Source organism: Eublepharis macularius, chromosome 17 (assembly GCF_028583425.1).
Source record: "Eublepharis macularius isolate TG4126 chromosome 17, MPM_Emac_v1.0, whole genome shotgun sequence".
Classification (NCBI taxonomy): domain Eukaryota; kingdom Metazoa; phylum Chordata; class Lepidosauria; order Squamata; family Eublepharidae; genus Eublepharis; species Eublepharis macularius.
The window spans coordinates 22,325,183-22,342,724 of NC_072806.1; the positions used below are offsets into that span (position 1 = coordinate 22,325,183).

Sequence of the window (17,542 nt, forward strand, 5' to 3'; positions counted from 1 at the left end):
GAATTATTAAAAACCTCAGAGCCCAACATTTTAATATACATGGGGGGAACAGAGGGGGCTACAGAATATTGCATATCAGAAGTCCCTGCTGAATCACCTCCTGCATCCTGTCTCTAACTGTGATACTTCTGGGGTGCTTACGTGCATGGTATAATGGCAACAGCCTTGCTCTTCTCCCATGTCTAGTGGTAGACTGCCTCTGAACATGGAGGCTCCATGTAATTGTCATGCCTAATAGCCACTGATAGACCTATTTTTAATGAATTTGCCTGCAAGAGCCACCCCCTGAGTCTGCGCCTAACATTTAAGAAAACTGGAAATCTTCAAAACATCTGGGGAAATGCCCCAAGTGGCAACGAGAGATTGAGAAGGACATGAGCAGGTCAGTCCCTGATCTCGGTTATACCACTTCCCCTTTTTGATCCAGAAACACTGCCTTAAAAAGTTGTCAACTTACCTCAGTTTCCCCCCGAATTTCAGCCGACTGCTTTCAGAGGCTCAGAGCTTTATATTCAACTGCGAAATTCACAGCGGACAAGATGCACCCTGCCAGCGTAGCTCTACGCTTCCTTCTGCAATTAACCTGGATGCCTTCTCACGCCCGACTCTGCCACCACATCTGTCTTATAATGGTAAGGCTGGCAGGAGGCCAATCACCTGGTAGACTGCTTACTCAAGGTCGCAGTCAAAGAAAAGATGGTGGGTCTGGGCAACAGGAGGGAATTGTGAAGCTCTCACACTTTGACAGAGCAGAAAGAACGGGAAGAGTGATTTACAAGATCCTGCTGAATAGAGACCTTTTCATCAGCGTTTCCCCATTTATTTCTTTAAAGCAGCTACCGTTGCTTGGAGATTTGTTATCACCCCATGCACACATCCTGTCTTGCTTTCAGTAGTACAGAATGACTGATGGCCAGAGAAGTGCAAATTTGTAGCCTACATTAACATCGCTATTTGGGTGAGATTTTTCTGACCACAAAGTTCCCTGCCTGAGAGAGAACAAAAGGTGCTTTGGTTCAGTTGCGGCCAGCGCCAGCAGTGACCACGATCAGGTTATTTTCTTCCTGCTCAGAAACCACTGACGAGTTAGTCATTGATCCCTGTTGCTATCTTCAATATATGCACTAGCCACAGAAAACCTCAGCACAATCTAAAGCAGAGACACTCAATGTGGTGCCATGGAAACTGATGAGGTGTTTTCTGGGCGCTCATTTTGCTTCTTCAGTAAAGTATCTCTTCCCGCAAAACAAGGAGGCAACGCTGACTTTCCTCCATGTCATTGGAAGCATGAGGTGTTTCAGAAGAAGCCAGAAGGCATCCCTTTCATTTGAAGGGAGCACCTCCATTGTAGTAGGGCACTTGGCTTGCAATGTTTTCTTGGCTGCAATACCTCACAGCTGCTGTTTTGGAGATTGACCTTGGGGCCTACCTCATGGCAGCCATTTTGTGATAGTGCCTATTCTTCAGTCTCAAAAATACTCACAGATTCAACAAGATTGGGGACTCTAATATAAAAGCAGAGGTTTCATAACGTTTGCAGAGCAGCCCAGGAACATTCATACTTTTCCATCTCATTTTTGAAAGTGGAAATTTTTCTAACTGCCTTTCCTCTGAGGATATGGGAGGGTTCTTGTGGATGTCATGGGGTGCTAATCAATCCATGTCCCACACAGCTAATTTATGCTTTGAACTGGTTTTAAAGAGTTTTCAACCCTCAAAACAATATTATATACATCTCTCTCACACACACATGAATATGGAAAGTAGTTGGGCAGGAATAGGCCCCACGCATTTATAGAACATTGGAATGGGAGATTATGGAGGTTAAGGGAGATTTCTCACAGTTCCCCCCAGCTTGTTCATTAACACACACAAGCATTTTCAAACATATTTGTGGCCTGGGAAACAGGCCAGGAGAATTGACAGGCTGAGGTAAACTCCTGAAGGAGGGGATTTTTCTCTGCAAAAAGGAACTGCAGGCAGACACAGCCCATGGAACAATACAAAGGGAAGTAGGCAAAACAGCAGCCATTTTCTGGCATGGGCCTTTTATCCCTCAGAGTTTGTAGGACTCAGACCGTGCCTGTAATCTGTGACTTAGAACCCAACAATTGACTTCTTCCTTCATCCCAGCCTGAAAGGCACTTGATAATTTATCATTAACACTGTTTCGGTCAGAACTCACATTTCTATACCCTCTCATTTCTCCCACCTTTCTTGTGTTTAAATAGTAATTCAGGTTTTGAATATGGGCATCCACAATACTGTGAACACTAAACAAGCCCTTTAAGGCTGAAAGGTTGGCACAGATAAACAAATGGCAAACTAGTAACTATAAAGGACCACAGAGGTCCCTAATTTACTTATCAGCTCTTTCACAAGCTCACAAAATGGTCTTAGTCAAGCCACTCACTCTCTGTCTCAATCACCCCACCCAACAATACAAGGATAAGACTGGCCTGCCTTACAAGGCTATTGTAAAAGTTACAACCATTACATTCTTGTAGGAGAAACACCTAATAAACACTAAGCCTTGAAATATGATTGCCGAGTGATTGAGAGATTCAATGCATCAAGCTCCCTGTTCTCACATAAATTCGAAGGTAATTGCTACACTTATACCCTTTATAAGCTGATAGTGCGTGACCAGGAAAAGAAGAGCTTAGGGGCCTGGGTAGATAGCTTGATAAGTGTCAGAATATGCACTGACAATAGCCAAAGAGGCCAATTCTATGCTACAAATTATTAGGAAAGGGACTCAAAAGAAAGTGGCCAGTATTGTAACTCCTTTGGCATAGGTTTCTGCTGCAGCTGCAGTTAACTCTTCTGAAAAGGGTCAAAGATGGGAAAATGTATCAAAAGAGGCAGTCCAAATGATCGAGTCCAAAGTAGTTTCCTTATGAAAAGTGCCTTTTTCATTTAGAGAAGATTGGGAAGGCCAGGAAGACATAATAGAGGTTTAACAAATCACACAAGGTGGGGAAGTAGACAGAACTCTCTCCTTAATAATAGAACTTGGGAGCACGCAACAGCGATGACAGGCAGTAGAGTCAAGACAGCTGAAAGAAGTCCTTAACACAATAGGGAATTCATAGAACTCTCCCCGCATAAGGCGGGGTGTTCACCACTAGTTTTAGGTGGCTTTAAGAAGGGATTAGGTAAATTCCTGGAGGATGAGTCCCTCAGTAGAGAGGTGGAACCTCCAAGTTTAAAGGTAGCATAGCTCTAATCACCAGCATCTTTGGCCTCCCAGCAAGCTTTCCACATGGGATGCAAAAGACACACAAGGTATTGGACTAGATGGACAACTGGTCTGGTCCAACAGAGTTCACATTAGTATGTGAAACTGTTTTGAAAGTTTCAGGTAGGAAGCCACGTTGATCTGCAGTAGAATAGCAGGATTTTCCAGGGTATAAGCTTTTAAGAGTCAAAGCTATCAAACTCTGAGACAGAGACTGTGGCTTTAAATTGTCTGAAACTCAATGGGAAACCATATGGAAAGCCAAGCCACTCAATTCTAGAGCTATTAGGATTCAAACCCTTTCTTTTAAAATATTAGCTAGATGGTATAGATATCCGTGTCAACTGCATAAGATTAAAAGTAGCTACAGTCCACTGTGCTGGAGGGCATGTGGTCAGCTGGGAAGTTTTATCCACTGTTGGTGGAGCTGCCCGGCTGTTCAATCCTATTGGGGGGAAATTCTTTTGCACATTAAGGAAATCACGAGTTATACCATCCCATCGCAACCTGAGCTTTTTCTTTTAGGCTTGTGGGAAGATGACAACATCCCAAACATTAGAAGAGACTTGATTTTGTTCCTGCTGGCAGCAGCCAAATTGAATATAGCATCCTCATGGAATAAGGCCCTTTTACCCTCTCTCTCACGGTGGTATAATACAATCTAGGACCTTTTTATAATGGAAAAGCTGGCTGACCATCTCCATTCATTAGACAATCCCCATTTTCAATCCAACTTTGCCAATTTGTGGCTCCCGTATCTTAATTATATTATAGCTCCACCATTCGCAGATACTTGACAATATGATTTACACGATCTTATCATCTCTTTGACTTGTGTATGTCTGCTATCATCAAATATTATGTGACACGGATGTTTACTGTTTTCACCTGTGCCGATTACTAACTTAATGCTGTATTCAATTAATGTGGTCACATATGTTAGTTACTGTGTTAGATTATTTTCCATTTTTAATTTAACAGAACAAAAACAAAGTCTTTTAAAAAAGAGTCAAAGCTTCCCTTTCAGATACAGGGAGGAGACCCCCAAGGCCTTATATAGCTGTCAGGAAGGGAATGGGGTGAAGCAAAGAAGGAAGAAAGGCTGTAACGGTACAATGTAGCTTGGTTAAAGCAGAAATTAGCATCTATAGTGATACAGGAATCCTATGCCTTGATTCAATCCAGGTGGTTCCATTGTTCTGAATTTGTAAATAATGCAAGCTCAGCAAGCTCACATTGTAATCTGCCATTGAAGCTTCTTTGTTTGAGGACAGCCACTTTTAGAGCAGCAATATGTGAAGGAAGATTAAAATGTTCTCCCAAACAGCTCAACTCGTACACAGAACAATAAATGGACATAAATCTGACATGAAAAACTAACACTAAAAAACAACAGAACATTTTAATCTTCTAAGACATTCCATTGCTGACCTGAAAGTGACGATTTTCAAACGAAGAAGCTTCAAAGACAGATTTCAACATGAGATTGCTGAACTTGAGTTCATTTACAAGTTTAGAACAATGGAAACTCCCCACTCCAAAGAGACACATAGGATTCTTATCTCACTATAGATGCTAATTTTTGCTCTAATTGTGTGTATGTTATGTGCTGTCAAGTCACCTCCAACCTATGGAAACTCTATGAATGAAAGACCTCCAAAATGTCCTACCATTAACAGACTTGCTCAGATCCTGCAAACTGGGGGATGCAGCTTCTTTTATTGAGTCACGCCATCTCATTTTAGGTCTTCCTCTTTTCCTTTTGCCTTTCACTTTTCTCATCATTGACTTGTCCAGAGAATCTTGTCTTCTCATGATGTGATTAAAGTATGATAGCATCAGTTTTGCCATTTTAGCTTCTAGGAAGAATTTAGGCTTGATTTGATCTAGTACCCACCTGTCTGTCTTTTTGGTCGTCCATGTATGCACAGTACTCCAGCATGAATCATTTTTTTTGTCAGCTCTCTTCACTGTTCAACTTTCACAATCCATACATAGTAATGGTTTCTTTAATTAAGCTGTATCATACCTTTACATCCAGACCCTTCTTTGATTCAAACCCATCCACCTCCTGACTGTTATATAAAGGCTCATGGGTCTCTATCCTCCCTGTATCCGAAGAAGGGAGCTCCGACTCTCTAAAGTTTATACCCTGAAAATCATGTTGGTCTCCAAGGTGCCACTGGACTACAATCCTGCTTCTGTGAAAGTGTTTCTTTTTATTTATTTAATGTATTCATTAATTCGATTTTTAGCCCTCCCTTCCCGCGAACAGGCTCAAGGCGGGGTATAATAAAATGTAAATTATGTACCTTGGTGCAGTCCTGTTGGCTTTGTGATCCTTTGCCACAGGAAATGAGAAAATTGGGACACTGCGCATCTGTTATAGTACCCCTCGCCCCTGGAAAAACTGTACCTTTTAAATTAGGCAACTTATGATAAAATTACAACTTTATTCAATATTCAGAGACTCAAGCAACATTGTATGTTGCTTCAAATACATTGAACAACCACATGCAACAAACTTGGTTGAAATAAGCTTTACAGGAGCAACTTTACAAAGTAAAAAAAAACCCTGTTTTTCTCAGCAAAGCTTGTTTACCAACTAGGATTGAAATGGTCAGAGGCCAAAAAATAATACCATTTCCGTCAGGTAGGTTTTACTTGTGCCGTCCTAAGAATGGATTTTGAGCTGGGCACCTTTCTGTAGCCAGAAGAAGGGGTAAAGTCTCTCATCAGTAAACGAATCTTCTCTGAACTCAAAAAGTTCTGCAGCAGTGTCAGCATCAGAGAATCCCACACCCGCCCCAATGTAGTCCAGTGCGACTCTGATTGTCATGGGCTTCAAAGGTTTCCATGGGAAAGCAACATTCAACTCTTCAAAAGCCCAATATCGGTCCCCGCACTTCCCGATAGCAAAGATACCTTTCTCAGAGCTTAGAACAATCTCACCCTTGCGCTCTACGGACTCCTTGGCCACTCCGACGGCCCAGTCGCCCTCAACCCCCACATCGACATCCCAATAAAGTCTGCCCAAGTTGAACCCTTCGCAGCCGAGCACACAAGGATGGAGGTCAAACCTCCCTGGAATGTCAGGCACTGCTCGATCCTGGTTATCCCATCTCACTGTTTTACAATCCTCAGATAGGACAAGCTTGGGGTGTGCCGTAGCAGGATCGAAAGTCACAATTGCTGTAGGAGAAGGGAGTGGAGAAAGTAGTTAGCAGGATCTCTCCCCGCCACATAAATTTTATTAAAAATTTTAAACAGTGAAAAAACTAAAAAAGAAAAAAACAATTATAAAGAAACAGAAAGGAACAGGGCTCATTTTGAGGGGGAATGTGCAGGAACGTAGTTCCGGTAGTTCTCCAAAGAGGTCACATGTCAGGTGGCACCGCCCACCTGGCGCAGCCATTTTGGGCCCATTTTGGCCTGGATTGGGCCTAAAACGGCCAGGATCGGGCCTCTTACAGGTGGTGGATCACTCTCCCGCTCAGCAGCGGCCCAATTCTGACAATTTTGGGCCCCTTTTCAGCCCCTTTTTGCCATTTTGGGCCCAATTTTGGCCCTGAATGGCCAAGATTGGGATCAAAACAGCCAGGATAGGTGAGGTCAGGGGGTGTGGCATATGCAAATCAGTTATGCCAATGACACACTTCTGGTGATGGCAAGGGGCGTGGCATATGCTGATAAGTTATGCAAATGAGTTATGCTAATGAGTTCCTGCAGCTCTTTTTCTACGAAATGACCCCTGGAAAGGAATAACTTCCAATTTTCTCTGTGACAGATAGCAATAGCTATCCTTGCTGGGAGGAGAACATTTCTGGAGCTACGTGCCAATGAAAAGGGAGAAAGATGCTTTCTATGCCCTGCAGTAACAACTGGAGCGTCCCAATCTTCCTGTGTTAGAACAGGAAGTTCAGCAGGAAATATCTCCCAACAGCAGAGTGCAGTTCTAGCTAGGAAAGACTCCACAGGTTTCAGCACAGCAGCTACTTCTCCTAACAACTACTTTTTCCTCCAGCCTGAGACCCGCTGACAGGCAGCTGGACAATACTGACTTAGACATACCAACCTGGCCTATAGAAGCTTCATACAAATTTACCTTTCTGGTACTGCAGCTGAAATCCAACGTCAAAAAGGGCTGTGGAAGTAAGAGGGGGAAATAGTAACTAAATAGATAAAAGGACACATCACCACACAACTATTGGCTGGTTTTATTTCAGCCCTTTGCTCCTTTATTCCAGTCTCTAGTGAAGCCTTTAGACTAAGAGCCAAGCTACAAGTGAGGAATGACACTTGCCTGGCAAGTGAACAGACTCGCGTGTATTCCTCCCTGTTTACTTGCCATTCACTTGCGCTTCACTTGATCAAGTGAAGCGCAAGTGAATGGCAAGTGAACAGGGAGGAATACACGCGAGTCTGTTCACTTGCCAGGCAAGTGTCATTCCTCACTTGTAGCTTGGCTCTAAGTGATCCAGGAGTAGGGGGAGGGTTCATATCTTCCTGGTATGGCCTGATCTCCTGGAAATTCAACTGATCTTCAGAGAACAGACATCAGTTCCCCTGTAAAAAGTAGTTGCTTAGGAGAGTGGACTCAACAGAATTATACCTTCCTTCCCCTCATCCCTCTCTCCCCAGGCTCCAACCTCCAATCTCCAGGAATTTCCCACCCCAGAATTGGCAACCCTAGTATGAGCCTTCCCAGAAACTTACGATCTTTTATGGGAAGAAAGGCAGGTGGCCGCCAGGCACAGGTTGGGATGTTAAATTGGTCCAGGAACAGACAGAGATGAGTAGGGCCAGTCAGATGTTTTGGTTCCAGTTACAGTCAACTCAAAAACTAGTAATTCTTTTCTCCTGTCCTCTTTGAGGTTGCAGATTTAAGAGATGTAACATCTCCATTAATCCCCTATTTGCTACTCTATAGTTTGATTTTTAAGAAATTTGTCCATGTTCTGAGCATGAGGCCAAAAATGCAGGACATGGGGGAGAAGAGTTGAGGCTGGAGTCCCTAACATTCTGCTCAGAGACGACAGCTTCTTGTCCATAGATATGCACGTTTCCCATAGATATGCATGTTTTCCAGTGGCTATTCACAAATTTATTTCTCCAGATTTCAGAGCAATAGTATTTCCAGCATTAATCATATCAGACAAGTCCTCCTTTCTTACCTCGGACTCGATTCACAGAAACCTCCAGAAAGTTGTGAATATCGCAGATCTCCCATAATTTCCATTTCAGTGCCGCGGAGTATGCCACTGGTTTCTCAAATTTCTCCCTTGCCCACCTGGAAGGAAACCAATATTTACCTGCCATCCATCTAATCTACACCTCCCTTCCCCTGCCTGTTAAATGCAGCAACAGAGAGCGAATGAACCTATAATGGAACTTCGTTATCAAGTCAGGCCACCAGTCCATCCAGGTCTCATTTCGAGGGGGAATGCACAGGAACGCCGTTCTGGCAGTTCCCCAAAGAGGTCACATGTCAGGTGGCCCCGCCCACCTGACTCTCCACCATTTTGGGCCCGTTTCAGCCTGGATTGGGGCCTGGATCGGGCTTCTGATGGGTGGTGGATCGCTCTCCCACTCAGCAGTGGCCTGATCCTGACCATTTTGGGCCCCTTTTCGCCATTTTGGGCCCAATTTCAGCCCTGAATGGCCAGGATTGGGTCCAAAACAGCCAGAATAGGTGATGCAAGGCGGTGTGGCATATGCAAGTCAGTTATACTAATGACACACTTCCGGTGATGGCAAGAGGTGTGGCATATGCTAATGAGTCATGCTAATGAGTTCCTCCAGCTCTTTTTCTACGAAATGACCCCTGAGTCCATCTAACTCTGTATTATCTATTTTGACCACCAGGTTTTGCAAAGAATGAAGTCCTTCCTAATATGTGAAGATTCCATGGATTGATTCTTCGTGCAGATCAGATGCCCAGGAACTGAGCTGCAGCCCATCTGCACCAGGGCACAAGAAGTATACTACTTACAGACACGCAGTCCTTTGCATACAAAATTAACAGAATTGAGCAACAGAGTTCCTCATTGGGATCCCAACTGCACCTAGAACAGCAGACCTCTGCCGCACATGGATGGATAAAGGAAGTTTCTCCAATGAACTGCACGTGAGGTCAGATATTGCAAGTATCTTGTTTTGTATACGTTTCGTCACGGCCAAGCGAGATGTGACAGCATCCAAGTGCGCAACACAGAGGTGCCACCTCTGTTTTAAAACCTAAAATTAATTTAAAATTAATTAATTTAAAATTAATTAAAGGCTTGATCGTGATCGTGCCCCTGGCACGACAACGAGCGTTTCTCTCCATTTTAAATTGCCCATTTTAGGCTTCAAAACAGCACTGCCTTCCCTATGTCATACACGAAGATTCTGTCACATCTAGTTTGGTCCTCCATGCTAGGGAAACACAGATATCTGGTCCCAGAGTCTGGATCAGTGGTGGGTGGTGAGGGGGAGATCTAACTGTTGCCGTGCTAAGCCTCTTAAGAGGACAAGTCATGGAACTTTGGATGGGGTGGGACCATTAAGATTCTCTGAAGCTGCTTGTGACAAGTTCTGTAGCCTGATCACGGTTGGGGGGAAAGGGGAAATGCTAGGGACCAGCTGCCCAGCATCTGTAGTGAGTTGACTAACCCTCAGTTTCTACAGTTGAAAGGTTATATACAGGAATGTTTTTGCAAAATGAAATTCCTTGTGCCCACAGAGTACTATCTTCCTGCATTCTGCGATTGCCTACAATATGACCCGAAATCCTGTTTCTGGGAGAGCAGAGAGCTCCTCAACAGGAGTTTGGGAGCATTTTAAGCTGCCACGGGGGAGCGGAAACAGACTCCATAGGAAGAAGTGCTCACACCAGCGGGAATCGGTATTCTAATTCCAAGTCAGTCTTGAGTTTTCAAAAAAAAAAACCCCAACTGCTTAGCAATCTAGTAACAGCCTTAGAGATCTTCTTTCACAAAGGAAGAAGATCTCTATGCCAAGAGATAGCTCTACAAGGCCTCCACTCCCAGCTCAGAGGATGTTCCTTGAATGCTATAAAAACACTTCCTGACTTGGACCAAGCACAAAGGAGAATAAATAGACTCCACTTACCTCTGCAAGTTACTTCCAGCTTTCTAAAAGGAAACAGGAGCAAAAAGATGGCTTAAGGCTTTACAAAGACCACCCTATTGACAATTCATATCAAAGCAGATTTTTTTTTAAAAAATTATCTTGATGTGATTTGATTTAATCTTCTATGGCATTTGATTTAATCTTCTATTGTTGGCACAGCTTTCCGCTAACACAACACAGGTGGATTGATTGACAACTTCTATCAAAGCAGCCCAGACTCTTTAATTTTAGGGTAGGCCGGCAACATTTAACATGCAAGATTTTGCTTTTTAATTCTTTCAATACAAGGGTTCACAAAAGCTACAGCGGAGCTTGCAGAAATTTAAAGCAGAGCAAAAACCTACATTGTCTGTGGGGGGTACAATTGTGCAGCTTTAGTAGTTTACTATATTAGTAAAGTTAACTGTATGATAGCAACGAAGTGACTGACTGATCGCTAGTGTGTTAACACTCAAACGAGATGCTCATGTGCCTCTTCCATGTATACACACCTGTCTTATTAAAGAAGCACAAATGGCTTTGAGGCAGGGGACACCATTTTCCCCAGAGGACAGCCCAAGCCATTTCCGCCTCTACTTTACCTGCAGGAGTTCATCTTCCGGCAGTCGACACATCTCCTCCATCTTCCCAAAAATGTGGTCAAAAGAAGAGAGCTTCTCCGCTGCTCTGCTCATGTGCTCCTCCAGCTTTCTCGCAATCTCCTTTTCCACCTTGCCCAGTTGGTTAGACACGAGGATTTCTCCATCCACCAGAAATTCCCGTAGCACTAGGAAGGCGGTAGTTATTTTGTCCTTCCCTTCTTCCATTTTCAACTACAAAAGGGCCGACAGGAAAGAGGGGAAGCTGCAGGTTACATTCTGGACTTGCCAATAAGCCACGGGTAAGACCAAGAGAGTGTCCTTTTGAGGAAGTTTGAAAGGTGGAAGATACAGAAGGAGGAAACTTTGGTGAGTTCTCTTCCTAGTGTTTACAGGGATGGCCAGGATCAAGGGTGCCAATGCGTGGCCCTCTCAAAAGGCATGCAAAACATACAATCCCGTATGAACAGGAAGAAAGAACAGAGATAGAGGAATCTTGTGGGCAAACCCATCAATAATGCAGGCTTAGTGAATGTATACCAGCAGCTCCCTGAAGGACCTTGGAGTCCACCAAGCTGAAGCAAGGCATGTCAGGATCAGGTGAGGGGTGGAGGGAAAAGCTGTGCACCAGCCCTGCCCTGCTAGTTGGTGGGCAACAAACTAGGCCAGTGTTAGGTTTGGGGTCCCTTGGCAAAAAGCAGACTTTTAATATGAATGCATATACTGCCATGCAAGAATGGGCACACGTGACCATGGGCACAGGCAGGGAAGAGGCTTCTTTTGAGCTCCATTGGGGCTTTAAGGAATACAAAGGGTTCATGCTTATGCTCCATTCTCCCCATGCTCCCCCTCCCTATGCACCTTTCCCATTAGAAATGAGAGCTGGTCTCAAAGGCTTCCATGACCACATGGTGGACTCTGAAGCCACCTCCCGTTTCCTGCAGGATAGAGGCACAGAAAGACAGCCGAGTACAACTGGGCTCCTACAAACCTTGTTGGTTCAGTGTTTTATTTATTTACTTGTCCTTTATAGTCCGCCTTTCTCACTGAGACTCAAGGCAGATTACATAGTGTGAGATTAGTTCCCTCAGTATTAAGGACATGTCAATAAACAACGCCATAAAGTAAATAAATGCAAGTGTACAAAGATGTAACATTAGGAAAAATCCAATACAGAGTTGAAGAAATGCTGAGACGGAGCATAAGCTCTGACATTCAACACAGAGAGAACTACCCAGTAGGATCATACCGTTCATCCAGGATAGCCCTTTGAACCTGGCCTTGGCAAAGGGAAAGAGAAGCTAAACTTGTTTTGCCTCGCAGGGGGCAGAACAAAGAGCTGCATGGCACCTTAAAGAATAAAACAAGTTGAGCAGAAGCTTTTGAGAGTCAAAGGCTACTTTGTCGCACACATGAGACTGGCAAATCTCACACAAACACCTACGAAGCTGCTTTATACAGAATCAGATCTTCGGTCCATCGCAGTCAGCGCTGTCTACTTAGACTGACAGCAGCTCTCCAGGTCTCAGGTGGAGATCTTTCACATCACCTGCTGCTTGGTGCTTTTAACTAGATATGCCAGGGATTGGACTTGAGACCTTTTGCACGCCGAGCAGATGCTCTGCCACTGTGCCACAACTCCTCTCTGCCTCTCATGCACAAAAAGAGGCCAGAAGATCAAGTAATCCAAAAGATAGACATGTCATATTACTACAGCATTTGTTAAATCAAGAACCAATAGCATTAAAAAAAGAATAAAGGACTACTCCTAACTGACAATGACTTGGGAAACCAAAAAGAATCCATGAGCCTTGAAAAGGGAGAGTTGCTTCCAAAAGCAAGCTAGCTGCTCCACAGACACCAATGCAGACAGGTTTTCAGGTGTCAAACAGTCATTGTTTGGGGTGCAACAACCTAGCAAAGCCAACCTTCTGGACAGGCTGTTTAGCTTGTCTTAATGCAGTACTTTCCAGGTCTATAATGAAAGTGCCTAAGAAGCTCATGGAGATCCTTCACAAAAACAGCTTAACCAAGACTTTCAGATGCTCAGAAATGAAAGATCCATATGTGGCAGGAGGAACTTTTTAGTGTGCTCGTCTTCCTAACACATTCCGTCCAGTAACACCCATACGTACCATTAAATTATGGTGTTCTTCCACCGTGCTTAGCTTATAGTCCATCACCTTGTCTCTCTCTTCCCTTATGTGATCCAGGCAGTTAAAAACTCGATCCTAAAAGGGAAAAACCAACTACACACAATCAGAAGCTTGGTGAGTTTTATTCAACATCAAAGAGGATAGTCAAAATCACTCAGGCCATCCAAGAAAACCACTCTGCAACTTGGAAAGAGTCACAGTCTCCCAATATTGCAAGGTCACCTGTCCAACTTAAAGATAGGTAGCCATGTTAGTCTGTCTGGGTTCCCACCTTGAACTCCTGGGCAGCCGCCTCCACAGGAATTGTGTCATGGACAATGCATCCACCTGGACTGAATCAAGACCTAGGCTTTCTGTCTCATTACCAATGCTGATTTCTCCACATCCACTACCCCCCTGCATACTCCACCCTATTCAATCACGCCTGCCATTGTCATTCATCGGCTATTATCATTCGGCTTTTGAAATAGTGAGCTGTGGCTCACGAAAGCTCATACCCTACCACAAATGTTATTAGTCTTATAGGTGCTACTGGTCTCTTGTTCTTTTCTACTCTCCTATTTAACTGTATCCAAGCTGGAAAATGTTATATAAGTGCTAAATGCAAGTCCTGATGCTCGCTAGTTTAACAAATCCTGATGTTTAAAATGTATAGACCTACCTTCTTGCAAAGGTACTTCCCCCTCCCCAAATTACTATTATTAATGCTTAAAATCAGATATATTTCTTCCCCCTCCCCATACTCTTGTTTAATATCCAGCTTAGTGATTGTAAAATTTCATGATTCTATTGAGACCAGCTTAAAAAGTAATGAAGAGAAAATGCTTTCTAAAAATCTTTATTATGATACTAAAGGTAAAGGTAGTCCCCTGTGCAAGCACCGAGTCATTACTGACCCATGGGGGGATGTCGCACCACAATGTTTTCTTGGCAGACTTCTGTTACGGGGTAGTTTGCCATTGCCTTCCCCAGTCATCTACACTTTACCCCCAGGAAACTGGGTACTCATTTTACCGACCTCAGAAGGATGGAAGGCTGAGTCAACCTTGAGCTGGCTACCTGAACCCGGCTTCCGCCGGGATCGAACTCAGGTCGTGAGCAGAGCTTGGGCTGCAGTACTGCAGCTTACCACTCTGTGCCATGGGGCTCTTTTTTTATTAAGATACTAGACTATTGTTATTGGATTACACATACACATGCACACAAATAGAAAGTGATTTCACAGGTTCTAGAGGAGCGCATTCCCACCTTGAACTCTTGTGCAGCCATCTCCACAGGAATTGTGTCGTGGCCCTCGTGTTCTTCTGATTTGTCACACACCAGACAGATGCGTACTTGGTCATTTCTGCAGAAAAAATTCAGAGACTCCTGGTGTCTCTCACAGATATTCTTCCTTCGAGGGTTTCTCTCTTTGTGTCCACTCAACTGTTTGGATATTTCAACAAAATTGGCCATGTACCTGTTTTGCTTGAAATTCTGGGGCTGAATCTGCACTCGGCACTGCGGGCAGGCAACTTCTGTGGGAGACTCTGCCAAGCACTGGGCAATGCAGGAGCGGCAGAAATTGTGCCCGCAGTCAACCGTGTACGGGTCAGTGAAGTATTCCAAGCAGACGGAACAAGTCACTTCTTGCCGAAGTCTCATTTTGGGACATTCGTCAGCCATGCTTCAGTCAATGCAAAGCAACTGGGCGGTGCAACTAGTAGAAAGGGAGGCAGGTTAGTTTGGAGGCCAAGATGGAGGAAGAATGGGGGAGAGTTACCACCTTCCCTAGAAGAAAAACAAGAAAGACATTTCAAAAGGATTCTCCATTAAGAAAGTCCTGAATAGGCTTACCAAACATATTCATGCATGCGCACAGATACACACAGACCCACACACACCTCATAAGCAAGTAAAACTATAAAAACCAATAAAACTGAAGAATAAGAAGTTGAAAGAGTATAAAGGCAACTTCAGTAGGCATTTAAAGGGCACAATGGAATTATCTTTTTAAGGGCAACTCAAACATTAAATTCAAGTCACACAGTTAGCAGAATGATTGAGAAACAGTCATATTTTTCTCCTGGCACTTAAAACTTACCAAGCTCTATTTCGGGCAAATTGCTGTAGACATGCCTTAAGCGAGGTCATCACAGAGGAGGCCCCATCTATGGTCACTGCCCACCCCACTTCAGAAGGTGGCAGCACAAAGACCAGGACAGGTCTCCATTGCCCGCAGGTTAGTATCAAGAAGAAAGACTTTCCAGTCCTTGGGCAAGGGACAGCAGCTTGAATTGTGCCCAGAGTGAACTGGCAGCCCAGGAAGTACTTTAAAGACTGGCAAGATGTGCCCCAAGTCCTGGTCTTTGGCAGTAGCTGTGCTGCCACATTTTGGGCCCACTGAAGATACCAGGCTGTCTTCAAAGGCAGCCCCATGCAAACTGCGTGAGCACAGCAGCAGTAACTGGTCCCACTTCTTAAGGTAAGGTCACAACTGGGGTGCCACCTGAAGACGGTGCTACACAAGATGCTACCCGCTACAGAAGACACCTGGGCCTCTATCCGTAGGTGCAGATCACATCCAATTGCACACCCAAGCTGCAGTCCTACAAGCTGTCTCTTCCTAAAGCTCTCTCTCCAGACTAAGGTCTTGCCTATCTGCTGCTACTTGAAAGCCTTTGGATTGAAGGTTGAATCCAGGAATTCCTGTATGCAAAGCAGGTGCTCTGAGACAGAGCTGTGGCCCAAACCCATCGTCTCAGCACATCCTCAATCAGACCTTTGGCCCATCCAGCTCAGCCCTTTATGCTCAAAAGCAAGCTCTGTCAGGAACCTCAAGCAAGAAAGGGCTTTCCATCATCTGCTTCTAACTGGCACTGCTTCTTTTGGCTCCTTCTTACATGCCCAGGGTAATGCCAGTCACCACTTTTGGGGTCAGGAAGCAATTTTCTCCAGGCCAGTTTGGCCAGGGATCCTGGAGGGTTTTTTGCCATCCTCTGGGCATGGAGCAGGGGTCATTGGGTGTGTGTGTGTGGGGGGGAAGTAGTTGTGAATTTCCTACTTTGTGCAGGGGGTTGGACTAGATGATCCTGGAGGTTCCTTCTAATTCTGTGATTCTAAGGATTCAAAGGATTGAAGCAGAGACCTTCCACATGCTGAGCCAGTGGTCTTCCCTTGAGCTATAGCTCCTCTTGCAAATGCTATACGCAACTGTAACTACATTCTCCATGTATCTGTACACTCACCCTCTATCTTCTCAATGGTTAAAGTGTGGACAATAAGCTCCCCTGAAGAAGAGGTTGATATTAGGAGGGGGGATTATTTTGTAAAGTGCCATGTACACACACATTTAGAGATATTTTCAATGAAATGATACTCTTGTCCATGCAAAAAGTCTCAAAACTACACTGCCAGGTCCAGGGATAGTAAAAAGTCCAGTAGGACCTTTAAGACTAACAAACTTTATTGTAGCATAACCTTTTGAGAACCACAGCTCTTTTCATCAGATGCATCTGACAAAGACAGCTGTGGTTCTTGAAAGCTTATGCTACAATAAAGTGTGTCTTAAAGATGATACTGGACTCTTTACTATTTTGCAGCAACAGACTAACACGGCTAACTCCTCTGGATCTAGTTCCAGGGGATGTGACTCACTCCTCCCCCTGAAGCAATTTGGTCTTTAACCACCCCAAAAGAGACCTGCAAAGAAAGGCAGGCATTTGGAAAAAGGCAAATAGATGCATTTAGAAACAAAAAGAGTTATCATGGCAAGGAATTTTGGAGTTAAGAGCCTGGTTCATCAGAGGCATGAAATGTTGCCTGCTGGCAAACCATATCAATGCCATGTTTGCAGGACACAGGATTCAACCTTGCCGAAGTTAAGTGGATCCCAACCAGGATCTAAATGAGAGATTTCCTGAAACATCCCTACCCCCTGGATCCACAACCAAATATACCATCTTGGTCTCCATGAAGGAAGGTAACCTGCATGGTGCAATGATTAGAGTGTCAGACTAACATCTGGGAGGCTCAGGTTCAACCCCGCCCCTCTCCCATGAAAGCCCTCCTCTGGGTGACCTTGGGCCAGTCACATGGTCTCAGCCTAACCTACCTCACAGGGTTATTGTAATAATAACAGCAACATTCAATTTATATACCGCCCTTCAGGACGACTTAACACCCTCTCAAAGTGGTTCACAAATTATGTTATTATTATTCCCACAACAATAAGCACCCTGTGAGGTGGGTGGGGCTGAGAGAGCTCCGAGAAGCTGTGACTGACCCAAAGTCACCCAGCTGACTGCAAGCAGAGGAGTGAGGAATCAAACCTGGCTCTCCAGATTAGAATCCTGCCGCTCTTAACCACTACACCAATCTGGCTGTCTATAGTGAAAAGAAACCAAAGAGAATGACAAGCTGCTTTGGAGGAAATGAGGATAATGAAGTTAGCA

The 17,542-nt window shown here is 44.3% G+C and overlaps 1 protein-coding gene across 1 annotated transcript; it reads right to left on the reverse strand.

The window, feature by feature from the left end:
• Positions 1-5,915: 5,915 nt before the first annotated feature.
• Positions 5,916-14,774, reverse strand: LOC129344912 (zinc finger protein RFP-like). Its single transcript, XM_055001827.1, has 6 exons — positions 14,304-14,774; positions 10,957-11,187; positions 10,355-10,377; positions 8,416-8,531; positions 7,347-7,385; positions 5,916-6,433 (listed from the first exon to the last, which is right to left on the reverse strand). Exons 1-6 carry the CDS (start codon positions 14,772-14,774, stop codon positions 5,916-5,918), a joined length of 1,398 nt encoding a protein of 465 aa, XP_054857802.1.
• Between the last annotated feature and the right edge of the window lie 2,768 nt (positions 14,775-17,542).

What these genes read in the sequence shown, in the direction of transcription:
- LOC129344912 (XM_055001827.1), bottom strand. Translation starts at nt 14,774, where the DNA reads ATGGCTGACGAATGTCCCAAAATGAGACTTCGGCAAGAAGTGACTTGT. An exon ending in CGGAAGATGAACTCCTGCAG is followed by an intron (nt 10,378 to 10,956) that starts GTAAAGTAGAGG and finishes GTTTCCTTTTAG; the next exon opens with AAAGCTGGAAGTAACTTGCA. An exon ending in GCTGGAAGTAACTTGCAGAG is followed by an intron (nt 8,532 to 10,354) that starts GTAAGTGGAGTC and finishes GTTTCCTTCCAG; the next exon opens with GTGGGCAAGGGAGAAATTTG.